General features: G+C 43.7%; 1 protein-coding gene across 1 annotated transcript in view; it reads right to left on the reverse strand.

Annotated features, from left to right (window-relative positions):
* MCM6 (minichromosome maintenance complex component 6) overlaps positions 1–14,644 on the reverse strand; it is a 21,928-nt gene extending 7,284 nt beyond the window's left edge. Inside the window, exons 1-13 of the mRNA XM_006018402.3 lie at positions 14,457–14,644; positions 9,938–10,084; positions 9,092–9,202; positions 8,218–8,467; positions 6,343–6,508; positions 6,111–6,256; positions 4,876–5,026; positions 3,323–3,464; positions 2,746–2,887; positions 2,456–2,563; positions 1,768–1,923; positions 1,008–1,136; positions 270–431 (exon numbers count right to left, since the gene is read on the reverse strand). Coding sequence (XP_006018464.1) covers positions 270–431; positions 1,008–1,136; positions 1,768–1,923; positions 2,456–2,563; positions 2,746–2,887; positions 3,323–3,464; positions 4,876–5,026; positions 6,111–6,256; positions 6,343–6,508; positions 8,218–8,467; positions 9,092–9,202; positions 9,938–10,084; positions 14,457–14,644 — 1,998 coding nt within the window. The remainder of the gene's footprint in view (positions 1–269; positions 432–1,007; positions 1,137–1,767; positions 1,924–2,455; positions 2,564–2,745; positions 2,888–3,322; positions 3,465–4,875; positions 5,027–6,110; positions 6,257–6,342; positions 6,509–8,217; positions 8,468–9,091; positions 9,203–9,937; positions 10,085–14,456) is intronic.
* Positions 14,645–14,952: the final 308 nt, after the last annotated feature.

The following is a 14,952-nucleotide window of genomic DNA, read 5'->3' on the forward strand; positions in this document are numbered from 1 at the left end:
CGTGCGCGGCGGCGCCACACTGTCTATGGATCCTGTGGATCCTGGACTGGACCTACAGTGTGTGCTGAACTGCTGTTGTACTGTGCAGAAGGAGCATGGGGCTGGTCTGGTATGTTGTAGACAGTGTGCAGGGGCCAGTCTCAGATGCAAATTGGATCAGTCTGTGGGCCTGGTACTGCCAGAGGACTAGGCCAGTGCCACTCAGTTGGCCTATGGGGTCTGATGAGCTTGACATCCCTGATGTAAAAAACAAAAAAAACCTATGTTACCTCATCACAGCAGTGCATTCGTGCCATAGCTTCAGACAGTCGAATCATGCTTTCCAGCTGTCTCACAGTGATTCTCCAGGATGATTTTGTGACACCAGAGCCATCACGCTGACGTAGTCGTTTATACTGCTCAACTATGAAGTCCTCGGACTCTTTAGAAATCTGTTTGACGTAACATATAAACATCTTTCAGGATGGACTGACAACTGAAGTATACTGAAAACTTCAGTGTATCCACCTAAAAGCCAATTTTAAGACTGGAACTTAATTGGGACAAAGTTCCAAAATTCTGTTTCAAAGCTATTTTTCCCCATGTGCAGTAGTTTACCATGCAGAGAGAACTGAAAGGTTGTTTTTTCTTAATGAAAGAAAAAAAATTCTCAAATAACTGCTTTTATCAAGCAGAAAGGAAGAATGTTGATAAATCAGGCAGTGTTTGAAGCAAGGATGTACTGGAGACACGAACCATGAAGCTACTCTTCCATTCCTCTTGGAAGATTTTTGTACAGAGACCAAAGTTCCTAAACTCCCTGAATATTGCACAGTACTAACTGTGCTGGTTGAGACTCCACGCTCTATAAGAAAATCCATGCTTCTGGATCACAGGTGAAATAACCTGCTAAATGGCAGGATCAATTTATGGAGCTTCTCTATCTGTACAAGAGATGATGATGCAGATTAACTTTGCATTTTTAGGCCTGTCTGTATTGTATGGCAAGATATGAAAACTCAAGTTACCTTTGGTTTAAACTGTCTTGCAAAAAGCAGATACCTCCTGATGTCATCTAGTGAATAGACACGATCAACAGATTCTTCAATTCGCGAATGCAGATCCACTATGCGTCTGGCAATGGCATAATCCGTAACCTAAGGAGTCACTCTCAGTTAGAGCATTCTTAACCATTAGACTATCAGATCCCTAACACACAATGAAAGGACATTATTCTTTCCCTTCCTCCTACCACATTTATACTCTTCATGACACAGCCTTTCCAGAAGCATGACTGTGTGTCACGATACACAGAACCAAGTATCAAAAACTTAATGACAAAAGGGAATGGAAAGAAGCTGTATTAATAAAAAAATCTAGCCTTGAATCGTGAAGTTTGAAACTTATGCAGATAAAGTTTTAGTTGAACTTGGAACTTTATTGTTGAATTTTTTTCCTTCATCTTAGCCTAGATGCATTTTCCCCTGACTCCATCTCAGTTTGAGAGAGAGCCTGAGGGAAGGAGTGGAAAGAAAAAGTGTTGAACCAACTCCCACTCTACATCTTAATGTGTGCATACTTCAGGCAAATATCACATGGGCTGATGGCAGTTTTGTCTTCTCTGACCAGCCATTTTAAAAATGATTCAGGCTGTCATTTTACAAATCAAATTACTACTGGAAAAATCCAAAGATCAATATCCTCTCATTCAGTAGAATTTGTACATATTTCTATCTGAAAGAAAATCAGCTATAAGCATCTACAGATAGGTACTGGCCTTGTAATTACCTCATTACATTCATCCACAAGAATGAAGAAAAGATCAAATCTGGACATGATGGGAGCCGATAAGTTTATGTTCTGTTTCAGAGACTTTGATCTGTCATAACGTCCACCAACTGGATTTGCTGCAGCCAAAATGGAGGTCCTGGCATTCAGAGTCGCCTGACAACATGGGAAAGATACAAGTTAGAAAACACCACTTGTCGGGGGCATTTGCGAAAGAAGCCCAACAAATTAAAGCTTTTTTTCCAAGCTGTCAGTGCAGAATTTAGCCATCTGTCCAATACTGCAGTCCCTATGCTAAACATAGCCAGGACTTCGTAACAGTCCTACTGATTTAGAGTCAGCTAAGAAAAAACAGCTCATAAAAGCAATAGAAATTAAGCCAGAACTGGGCTAAGAGTTGACTAATGGCACACTGCACTGACATACTGCTCATATTGAAGGAGTTGACATTTTAACAGCTACCAAGCTGGGATCTCAAATATTGCAGCTGGCACTTTGCAATACACCATGGTTAGGTTTTTTCAGTTCTGTAAGTGGGAGAAACTAAGGCCCAGAAAGGTGAAGTGACTTCCCAAGTCAGCAATGGAGCTTAGCACAGATCTGACACAATACAGCACTAAGTGGCCAGTTGTTACACATGTAGAAGGATCTCCCAAGGTATAATGATTGAAAGAATTCCTCAAGTTACCTTAACACCTGCTTTAGTTATAGATATAGTCTGCTGTTCCATTGCTTCATGAATGGCAACCTGATCCCGCAAATCCATTTTGTCAAATTCATCAATGCAACAAACCCCCTGTAAAACAGAAGGAAACACAGATAAGGTAACTGCCTAGCTTTAACTAGTTTTGCAGTAACTGTACTATTGAAGTCAATATATTTGCAAAACTGTTTAAAGTGAATTAAAAAATATCATAGAAAGGAAGACTGCAGCTTGCTATGTTTCCATGAGTCTTAATATTTAGTTCCCGGACTTACATTATCTGCCAACATCAGTGCTCCTGCTTCAATGACAAACTCATGAGACTCCTCATCTTTCACTACAGCAGCTGTCAGACCAGCCGCACTGGAGGCTTTCCCACTGGTGTATACAGCACGGGGACTAAACTCTTCCACGTGCCTGTTGGTAAGAGGTACCAATAAGTGATTAACCTGCAGAAAATATCTTCTCTAAAGTGATGCAGATACGAGAACTTCTATACTGTGACACCTCTGACTTCTCAAGCCAATGTAAGACTATTTTCTTTAAGAAAAAGGAAGAGATAAAATCATGTCTAATCTATACTCAAATGTTCAAGCACTCCAAGTACTAGACAGACAATAAACTTATAAAAAAAATGAAGTGCTGTAGTTATAGTAACTATTCCAACTTTACAGATGGAATGAAAAGATACAGAGATATTAAGTAAGATGTTAAGTCTATATATATGGCAAGAAAATATACTGCCTAACAACATGCATTTGGTATATTACAACTTTCTTTTCCAGAGGACGTTCTTAGCTGTAAGTTATTCTTGGATACACTGAAGTGCTGACGATGAAAAGAGATGCTTACTTGAGAAATTGACTTTTGGCCGTACTTGGATCACCAACAATGCAGACATTGATGTCCCCACGCAATGAAGTACCTTCTGCGGTCGTCTTAGGGACTCCTCCAAAAAGCATGAGCAGAACTCCTCGTTTCACTTCATCGTTACCTGGCCCCACAAAGAGACAAGTTAATAGACCAGGCGTGGGCAAAAATACAGCTCATGGGCTGGATCCTGCCTGAGGAGGGACTTTGACCAGCCCGCAGTGGGTCTCACTCAGTCTCACTTGGCCCAGGCACCATCCAGCCTGTGGCACATGTCCCAAGCATGCAGCAGGGCTTGGGTGGCTCCTTCTGGTAGCCACTCCCAGCCCTAGCCCCATGGAGACTGGTGGAGACCCGTGCGCACAGGCCTGGTGCTGGCCCACCCCACCAGCACTACCTCTGGGCCACCCAGCAGGGCACTGGTGGCAGCGAAGGAGCCACAGGGCAGCCCAGGCATGGGCTCTGGGTGGCCACAGCAAGGGCCCGGCAGCAGCAAGGGGGTAGTGGCTATTTTTTCTCCATGCAATGCACAGAAACAGCTTCTGCCCAGCCACAACCACTCATCATGGGCAGGCCTGTCCAGAGCAGGCCAGTGCTTTGCACATGGGTCCTGGGCTGGTCTGGAGCTGGTTCGCTACAGCTGCGGCCAGGAACAGGGCTGTGCACCTGAGTCCTGGCTGCTCTGGAGCTGGTCAGCTCCAGGCTGGGGCCAGGGCTGTGTGCTCAGCTGCTACTGGGCACTGGTGACAGTGGCAGGGAGGAACCACAGGTCTGGTGGGCTCCAAGTTTGGTGAGCTGTTGTAGGGGGAGGAGGGATGCTGACCAGCTTGCAACTACCCAAAACTGCCTACGTGGCCCTTGGGTCCAAATAACTGACCACTCCTGTAATAGAGGATCATAAAGCAGCTTTGGGTTGTTCTACTTTTTGTAGGCAAAACAAACCATTCTGCTCAATAGAAGTTTAGAATGCTTTTGCGAGCATCTGCTCAGGACTGATATTTAAGCATTTACTGCTCTTGTCCATGCTCGCTGCTCAATGAGAGAAAGAGTGACCAACAAGGAAGCGGAATTCTTGTGTGTCACACTGGCCGAGAATATCTGAATAAAATCTTTAGCTTTTTCCAAAAAGTCAGTATCTGCAATTAAATTGAAAGCAATTGTTCTGAGCCAACAATGGCAAAACTGACTAATAGCAGAGAACAACTGCAGCATGAAAAATATTTTAACTAATAGAGAACTATGACACTTTAAGTCTTAGTTGTTAAATGTTCTACGAGCCTCTTTACCAGACAAAGTTTACAACCAGCTGCTAGGCTGTAGGGTTTACTGAACATTTAACAAACAGGTCTCCATAGACTCAAAATTACTCTCTCATCCATTTAAGATTTAACATTAGAAAGTCAGAAGAAAAATACCGCCATCTTGCAGAGCACTATGAACACCAGATGTGGATGCAAGATAAGTTACATAGCCACAGTAGCCAATACTGTTAAAAATGCAATATGTTCACCCTGCCAGGCCAGGTGAACTCTTACCATGTATAGTAGGGAAGAGGCTGGTACAGAGATTGTGGTAAAGATTTTTATCTTGGCTCATTTCAAACACCTTTTCCCATTCCTTTACAGACATTTGGTTTTTAATGCTCTCTGCAGTCTGTTCCTCATCTCGAAGTTCTTTTCCACCAAACTAAACAAACATTAAAAACTAGAGAGTGAGTGAATGAATGACAAATGCAAAATATGGCAATTACTGAAAGAGAAGAACACTGCAAGGCTGAGCTCATATAAATTTGATTTTGGAAAAGCCACAAGAGGTTTCTGTTCAAAGTGACCCACTGAAAGCTCTACAGAATATAGGTATTTAATAGGGAAACTAGTCCATATTACTAGGAACAAGAGGCTCAGAACAAGAAGTTATATGCCTTAATTTCCATGACAAAGGTCCATTTTTACTAATACTACCCTATTCTGTAGCATTCCTCCCGCTTTCCTTGCTGCAGACACAAAAAAGCCCACTGCAAGGAGAACCTGTTAATCTCTTAACTCTTAAGGCTGTACAGTGTACATCTTAAGGCTGTACAAGCATAACTGTACATTTAGCAACAGAGAATTCAGCAGTGAAAGGGATTAGAAAGTCCAAGCTAAATGGCTGTCTTTTCCATACCCTGTTGAAGTTAGTTGCCAATAAAAGGCACATCAGTAAATGTGAAAGAAAACAGCACTTTAGTCTCCAGAAAATTTAAGAACGTTTCAAATACCATGTCTTGGCCAAATGTCAAGCTGAAAGTGAAATTATAGACTGGAATTGATCATACCCTGCTAAAAATCCATCCCTAGCTAGTTTTTAAAAATGTTAATTATTTGTACTGTGATAGCATTCAAGGTCCATAAAGAAAAAGACAAAAGGAACTAAAGTAGAAGTGCAAAGCTCTTTTCTTTCCCGTTGTGTTTAAACTGACTTTCTGAAACCCAGGAGGAGAGAAAAAGAGAGAGAGATGTACACACAAATGGAAGGATATGGGCCATTTAATAACAACTTGTTATAAAGATCTAAAAGCGAGATTGTCACATTTATGAAGATTCCACAAGAAAGGACATGGAAGGGGATGAACTTACTACCATAAAAATAGAAAAGGATCATTAACAGTAGCTATAGGTCATACCCAGAGTAAAATAGAAAGCAGATATAAACTAATGCCTCACATTCACTGCGAGTAAACACCAGTATCTTCAAGGAAGATCATTAAGGCTAATTTTCCTCCAAGACTCACCCGTGGATTTGTGGGAGCAACGTAACATGCTAGGAAGACTAGCTTATAAGACAGCTCTCTGACTCCAAGGGCACGAAGTCCTCGGACTCCTTCAGTTTCATAACCTTCTGTACCACTGACACGGGAACCAGTCTCTGCACGCACGCCTATTGTTAGAAAAAGAGTTGTAGTTGAGCCTCAAGAGCTGGTAGGCAGGACAAACTAGAAGTGCAATTTTCAGAGAGCAACACACCTGGAGTGGATAGCTGAGACACATCAGGTACCACAATTAGTGATCCTGTGAAGTCGCACTTGTCACCAGCCTGAGCAGACTCTACTGCTTCAGCACGCAAGATCACTTCAACACTGCGAGGAATGCTTCCCCGCGGCAGCTCGGCCTGTGTCTCTTGAATGCGAACCTACAGAGAAAGAGAATGTTGTAACACTGCTGAAAAAATGACAACCTTTTTGGAATAGCCAAGAATAGATTTTAAACAGCTAATGCACATCGACATTTGTGTGCTGGAAACATCAACATTAAGCAGTTTCATTTTAAATTTTTTAAAAAGTTTCTATTCAAAATTTCCCACAGGAGCAGAGAATTAAGAATATTGGTGAGCAAAGCAGCTATAAGCAGTGTAAAGGAGCATCATAAAAGTTCCTCTAAGGGCTAGAGGAAACATCCTACCACAAAGGACTTAAAAAGAGTCTAACCTGACTTATCAAATAGAATACTGAGAGGTGACTTGATTACAAGTACGTTCTGAGTGAGAAAATACCACTAAAGAGCTCTCTAATCTGGTAGGCACAGTCATGGCAACAGGTAGATGCTGAAGCCAAATAGATTCAAATTAGAAATATGGTGCAAATATTCAGTAGCGACAGTGGTTAGCTACTGGAACAGACTCCAAGGGAAAATTAAGGATATTTTTGACACTTTCAAATCAATATAAGGTGCCTTTCTGGAAGATGTGCTTTAGTTAAGCAGGTGTTTGAGCTCAGTATGGAGGTGAGTGGGTCAAATACAGTGTTCTATAATATATAGGTGGTTAGGCAAGATTAACTCAAGTTCATTTTTGACCCTTAAACCTTTGAATCTAATCAAAGAGAAGAAACTGCTCAAGAACAAACAAACAGTCTTCCTCAGCTTACTCTCAAGATGGAAATTCTCCAATACTTCAGTGGGGAAGGAGAGAGAGTTTCCAACAATGCAGAGAAAGAGCAACAAAGCATATTCATAACATGGTAATAAAAAAAAAAAAAATGTTAGATCACTGAGAACGAGATATATGGCCCATGGAGCCCTTTTGTCTGGTGCCTATGGGTTTTGGACAGGCCCTGCACATAACATGCAGCACGTGCCAACCTCAGTGCCTGGGGTCAGTCTATTTTAAATGTAAGTTATTTTTGAAGTTAAGATTATTTTACATCGTAAACATGTTTGAAGGAAGGAAAGGAGGGAGGGAGAAGGAGGGAGGAAGGCAGGCAGCAGTGCATTTTTTCCTAAGAAGAGACGAAGGCTACATACTGAAACAGTCTATGTTATAATCAAGCCATGTTAACAGGCTTGGACTCCATTTTAGCTGCACAGATGTGCAATGATCTTTTCTATGTTGGCATAAAACAAATCAAACATCCTACTTTTCATAAGAGCTCAACACCGACACAAACATGTGAGTCTTCTCTTTCTTACTCGCATAAAACTAACAAATCTCACATCCAAAAATTCCTTCAATTTAAATCACTCCACAAACACTTATAGATAAGTCTTCTAGACATGGAAAGAAAATAACCATCAAAATTTCCACTGTCTTTGATTGGGACTGAGAAAAATCCTGACCCTCTATAACCATGTTTACGTCAGGACTGTCCAATGGGTGGGCTGCAGGCCCTACTTGGCCACCTCTTTTGCTGCTGCATAGCAGAGGAAGGCCTTGGGGTCCACACATTACTTGCGTGATAGCCTGCACTGTATGTTCATCTAGGGAGCTTGCAGCCTGCACAGTGTAGCCCAGAGGATGTACACCAGCATCATGCTGGACAGCCTTGATTTACATCAATGTGAAGCAGCAGCAATGGCATCTTCTAAGCATGTCAAATAAAGTTCCAAGAACGACAGGGAAATAACCTTTTGAAAGTCAACAAATCTTGATTTGTTTGTGTCTAGCAGGAATCTCCTTCTGTTGGCACAGACTGGGTTTCTGCAGATGTTTGGCTGCGTGTATTTAAACTGCTGCTCCACCTCTTTAATCACCGTCTGACAGTCCAGGCACAGGAAGGTTCCACTGACAAGCTCTGGATGAACCGGATGGGTACGAACCACCTGTCCACTTATACGCATCAGAGAGCCAATTCTGGCTGATGTCAACTCCCGAATTCTGTTTCAAAACATAAAATTAATAGCTGCTTAATTCCTAGAGGACTGGGCATTCCAGTTTTGGGCTTCACTCCAGCAAAGTAATTAAGCACCTGTTAAAGATGCGCTTATGTTTCTTGGATTTCAACGGGACTCGGGCACATGTTTTACTTAACCAGTCTTTAAGCATTCATCATTGTACCACTATAATTAAAGAATAGACATGCTGCTGTTGGTATCATGCTAAGCATCACCAAAAAACTGTCACTCCTGTGTTTTTATGCAAAAAACATAATTTAGATGATCTCTGAAATTTAAACTATGCATTTAAAAGGTACATCAATTGCATTTTGAAAACAGCATCCTTTAAAACAAAACAAAAAATGAACCCCTCCCCACCACCGAGCACTGTCTAATAGTCCAAGCAGGGGATAGACTACCCCATCTCCTAACATGCCTTCTAGCTCTACCTTTTTGTGATTTGCAAGTGACAGAATACCACAGAAAATATTTTTTTTCATACAACTCACTAATTTATGCACGTTTTCATTGATACAGTGTGTGTTTACTGCTAAGTCATCAGACCATTTTTTATTATGTCTGGATACTTCAATCATCTAAATTACTGGAAAAAGCAGGATCTTACTTGTGTCTGGTAGGCAGATCCTGGAATGCAACATAGAAGTCCTTGTTTGGAGGAACATTTCCATGGTCTCTGGCAAATGTCTTTACTGCTCGGCACAGGTAAGGATAAACTCTATAATACAGGGGGGAAAAAAATCATATTTTATAGAAGTTACCAAATCCAACTTTCCCTTTAGACCCATTCAATGATTTTTTATCACAGATCTACAAGCTCTGGCATAATGCTCCTGGATCCACACAAAAGCAAGTCTAAACATCTTAAATGTGCAGTTAACAATCAATAACATCATTTTGTCTTCAGTATGAGTGAACCTAGTGCATTTTATTTTACAACACAATTGTCTGGGTGAAGCTTATGCTGAACCTTTAACAGCAACACTACGTATAAGTTCAATGCAATATTGATAAGATATTTGATACACCTTATATCAAATAAGATATACATGTCTTATCAATAAAACATATATAGATATCCTATCAATATGTCCTATCTATATATTTTATTGATAGGGCATGTATATCTTATTTGATATAATATATAGATATCAACATATATAGATATTGATATTTAATAGCAGTAAGAATACACTCTATTATACATTTTTTAAGTACTGGGCTCTATAATGGATGGTTGCATTTTGTATCCAACTGTATGCTATCAGTTTTCATTCCCCCCATAATGTAAAGGCAGTTGTTAATTAATTCAAGCTTTGCGACAGCTCTGAATACAGAACCCAGAGCAATTGTAACTAATAAGAACTGGGCCCATCGGCAGGGAATTCTTACATAACACTGTTTTCACCGTTAACAGCCAAGTCACGCTGCCCAGCTCCCAGGTAAATCTTACCTGTAGAACTCCTCCTGGACAGTGGTAGAGAGCTGCTGATTGAACTGCTCCAAATCCACAAAGCTTACGATCAATGTGTTCCTCTCCGGGCGAATCAGCTCTTCAGCATCATGCAAGTATTTGACTTCTCCATCACTGTTCTGGAATCTGAAAAAGTCAGAGGGAAAATATTTTGCAGATGAATACCATTCTTGACCCGCCCTGTTCATCAGAGTGTTTTACTTCTGGTTTGTCAATGGCATATCTATAGAAAAAGTCCCGTGCCCCCGCTCTCTTCTTTACACTGTTTAAGGATTCTGTGAAAAATATCAGGGCCTGGCCTCTTGGAGGGCATGCTTTGCTAATTTCCCATGGCTGTAATACAAAAAAAGCAAAACGATAAAGCTTTAGCAAGAGAGAGGTGACAGGACTCTTAACCCCGACTCTTATTAGCCAGTGGCTGAACTAGGGCTCCTGACAACAGCTTGGAAGGAAAGCTCCCTCAGACAAGGCTGGCAGACTTTGGCGGGTGCCTTTGGAGAGATGCTGGGCTTGGTGAATGACACGTCACGGGGAACAGAGCTGAAATGCAGCCCACATTCAGGCTGCAATGATCCAGTGTGTTAGGTCTGTGTTACACCAGGGCTGACAGCAGCTCAGATTAGGAACTGTATCGGATGGTTTGAATGGGGATGATCCTGCTGCACGCAGGGGGTTCATCATAAAGCAGCCAGGCTGGAAGGGACCTCCAGAGCTCATCTAGCCTACAGGGTCTCAACCTTTTTTGTACTAGGCCCCACTTGTAAACACCGATGGCCAGTCCTAACCCCAGTGCCCCTCAGCCCCAGCCCCCCATGGTAGTGCAGGGGGTAGAGAGAGATCTGCAGGTTGGGAGTGAGAGGCACCAGCAGGGCAGGGGGCTGCGGGTGGGGAGTGAGGGGCACAGGGGACACGATGGGTGACTGCGGGCTGGGTGCGCAGGGCACAGGCAGCACCAGGGGGCTGCGGGTGGGGAGTGAGGGGCACGGGGGAGGGGACAGGTGACCTGGGTTGGGTGCGCAGGGCACTGGCAGCGTCAGGGGGCTGCGGCTCGGGGGAGGGGGTCAGGGGATTGTCAGTGCAGAACGTCACTGCCCCCCCCCCGACAGGTGTCCTCTTTTTGGGGACCTGTAAATATGGCAACCCCGGTATCAGCCCCATCCAACCCGTCACCCCTGCTCTACCAAGACAACCATCAGCCCTGCCACAGCCCAGCTCTCACCGCCCCCCCCCGCAGGGAAGCGCCCGGCCTGTGAGCGCCGGCCTGTGAGCGGCTGGCACCGTGGCGGGGAGAGGCGACCCCTCCCCCTGCCCTGCCCTGCCCTGCCCTGCCCCCAAGCTTAGAAGGAAGTAGTTTAATTCTGGCTGTCCTTAGAAAAGGACAATGAAGTTCACCTTTTTGTTACCTTAATTAAACATGTGGGTTGACAAAAATGTCAATGGAGAGTTCCATCACTCATTTAATGGACAAAGAAAGATTCAGGAGGAGCATTGATATGGAACAGGGGGTGGATATAGAAGCCTCGCCCCGCCCCCCCCACGCGGGGGGGTTTTCGCGCCAAATCCTCAAGGGGCGGCACCGACTGCGCATGCGCGGGACCTTCTAGCCTTTTTCCCGCGCTCTGCTCAGTCCCAGGCGGGCGTATGACGTCACTCCCCCGCGCTCTCCCCTCCCCTCCCTCTCCTGCCCGTGGGCATCCCACGTGGGCACGGAGAAGACTCCTGAACGAACGAGTCATCCCGTCCCCACGCGGGGTTGCCATTGCCCACCCTCAGGGTTTGCCCTGGAGTCCCAGCGCATCTCCAGGAGCCACCCGCAGAGAAACCATGGGGCGTTCACTCAAATAAATGTTAAAAGTTGCCTCTTAAAAAAACATGGGGTTTTTTAAAGGGAATCGTGGCGTGCGTTCACCTTTGTCAGGACATCACGGGATGAGAGTGCCTGCAATACAAACAGAGTCAGCAACCCGACACGTGGCCCTTCGGCGGCACGGGCCGTGGCTGCATGGGGCCTGCCGGCCCGCCAGACCCCAATCCAGTTTGGCCCCAGCTCTTTTCTTCACCTTTAAATAAGGGAAATGGTGTTTACTCAGGGAAGATCCAGCCTTCGGTCCTTTTCCGGCCTGCGGGCGTAGGCTCTAGCACAGGCGGCCGACCTGCGGCTCGTGGGCCGCTCCGCGCCCAGCTGGTGTTTCTGGCGGGCAGCGCATGGGGCAGAGTAGACGAGTCAAGTAGGCAGCAAAGTGGCAGAGCTGGGCAGGAAAACGAGCGGCAGGATGGGCCTGGGGGCAAAGCGGCTGGTTGGGGAGGGGTAAAAGCAGTAGGGTAGGGAGGGGGTAAAAAGCCGATGAGGGAGGGAGTGCGGCTCAGGCTGATTCTTGTTCATTTCTAACTAGATTTCTGTAACGTTCATTATTGGAATAGCTTAAGTATCGTGAGCTGAATTCCCCTCATGTAAATGTGATGTATTAATATTAATGATGGAATTCTTCGTTTTCAATTATTCCTTTTTTTTCTGGAAAGTAAAAGGATGAACACTTTAGGAATGTCATCGACCGTAATCCAGGTCCTAATCATAATCTCATGAATTCAGCAGGTGGTTGGCAATTATGTCAGAACAGGATTCTTTCATTCGTTATTTTTATTCCCTTCCCCGCCTTTGGTTTTCTGTGCTGAAAATTTGTAGTTTTGAGTAAACTGTGGGTTGCTGTGCAAGCTTCACAGATTGAAGTGGTACAAATGGTATCGCGACTAATTAAATTGTACAAAGCAAGACAGGGTGGCACTTCAGAGCAGTGACTCTTAATCTTCAGATCCTTTCAAGGCTGCCCTGGGGTGCCACATAATGTTAGCACTGGTGGGGTGTAACATGGTTCACAAGGTAAACCCAGAGATTTCAGATAGGAATCCAGTGTCAGCAACGTTCTGGCCTGTTGGGCTCTTTCTGAGTGCTTTGCAACAGAAAAATTGCCCTGTTTATTTTTCAGGAGTTTCAAAAAACCTGTGAAAACTTCAGATCTGACATTTTCCAAGGGGTACGTTCAGTCTGAGGTTGAGAACTACTGCCTTCAAGGCTAACTAGCTCAGAGAGGCATGAGCTTTCATAGGCAACAGCCTATGAAATAATGAATGGAAGAATCCTACATGAGGAATGAAAGAATCCTACAACCTACAGCTTGCAGAGCCATTTCATTCAGCCCATGGACATGGCTTCAGTAGTGGTTGGTTTCTCCTGGCCAGCCCAGGGGGAAGCGATGGCTGTGGTTGGGCTAGCATCCTTCTTCTTATGATCCCTGCTGGATCATTCTGGCTTACAACCGAAAAAGGTTATTTCAGCAGTAGCATCTGGCAAAGTAAGCCACTGCCTATGAAAGCTCAGGCCTGTCTGAACCAGTTAGTTTCCACCCTGCCCTGCCTTCTGCCTGACCTCAGACAAGCAGGGCTCTCAGTGAAGTAGCAGGAGATCGGTGGTGGCCCATCAACAGGAATTTTTACCAAATAAAGCGTGTCTGGTTTCTGGAGTAGTTATGGCCCTTAGCAAGCCTACTACATCAAAAAAAAAAGTGAGGAAGACATATGGAAATTCAATCCAGGGTGGGAGGAACAGTTCATGTTCATCCAAGACAAGTCTTCAAGCAACATGCCTGGTGTGCAGTGCTATGGGTGTGGTACTCAAAAAGTTAAATTTGGAGCTGTACTTCAACCAAGCTGCTGGTGAGCTGAATGAAAAGTATGCTCCTGGGTCAGTTGTGTGAACTGATTTAATTAAAAAAAAACAAAATAGGAGCAGTTTGCCTGTGCAGCAGTCTTGTTGTTCAGATGAAGGAGGAAACAAGAGCTATGACAACGGTATCATGTGAAACATCACTATTGCTAGCAAGAAAGACATATTCAGATGGTGAAGAGGTGGTAAAGCAGAGATTGTTGATGTTTGCAGATTATGTTGGTGATCAGAAAATTAAGAATGTGGAAAATGACATTGCACTTTCTTGAAATACTGTTATGATTATGAGAATGGTTGAGGGAATGGCCAACAACATGACAGAGCAAATAAAGTTTTCAGTCTCTGCTTGCAACCACTTTTCACTAGCCATTAACAGAAGCTGGGATGCTATGGACACAGCACAGCTCAGTGTTTTTACCAGATATGTGAATGAATTTTTTGTCGTAACAGAGGAATTGGTCTCCATCAACTAGTTTCCACCGGAGAATCAGATACTTTTGAACAACTGAAAAATTGTGTTGGAGAAAATAATCTAGACGGTCTAAACAGGAAACAATGCACACGGATGGTGCACTAGCCATGGTAGGAAAAAAGGATGGTGGTGCTGAATTACTGAAAAAGTATAGGGACTGAAACGTATTTGCATATCACTGCATAATACACCAAGCAGTTCTCTTTGCTAAGGACGTGAGCTTTCACATGTTATTGAATCTGTTGTGTAGCGCATTAATGAAACTCAGGAACGCACACTTAATCACAAAGAGTTTCATACATTACTTATTGGTGTTACGGAGGACGAAGAGCTTCTGCCTCACTGCAGCATTAGATGGCTGTTGAAAGGGAAGATGCTTGAAAGATTTTAGAAACTGAAATAGCAGCTGCTGAAGTTTTTGGATGAATGTAGGCTCCTGAAAGATAAAAGCTGGCTTTGTGACCTGGCTTTCACTGTGGATGTTGACAGTCATCTTAACCTTAACGTGTCATTGCAGGGCAGAAAATGTTGTTCCCCAATGTTGTTCAGTCTTGTTGCTTGTTTTAAAAGCAAGCTTAATTTATTCATGAGTGGTTTGTTTTGGGAAAACAGATCATTTTCTTTTGCAAGAACTGCAGCAAGGTGGCGATATTGTCATTCACTTTGGAGAATGTGTGGATGCAGTTTCTTCACTCAAATTCATTTGCAAACCGTTTCACTGTTTTTTGGGACAGGCAAAAAGAATGTGGAACTTCTTAGTAACTTTTTTTCTCTCTCAGAGGAAGAGGATGGAAATTATCC

Source organism: Alligator sinensis, unplaced genomic scaffold (genome assembly GCF_000455745.1).
Source record: "Alligator sinensis unplaced genomic scaffold, ASM45574v1 scaffold277_1, whole genome shotgun sequence".
In the NCBI taxonomy this organism is placed as follows: domain Eukaryota; kingdom Metazoa; phylum Chordata; order Crocodylia; family Alligatoridae; genus Alligator; species Alligator sinensis.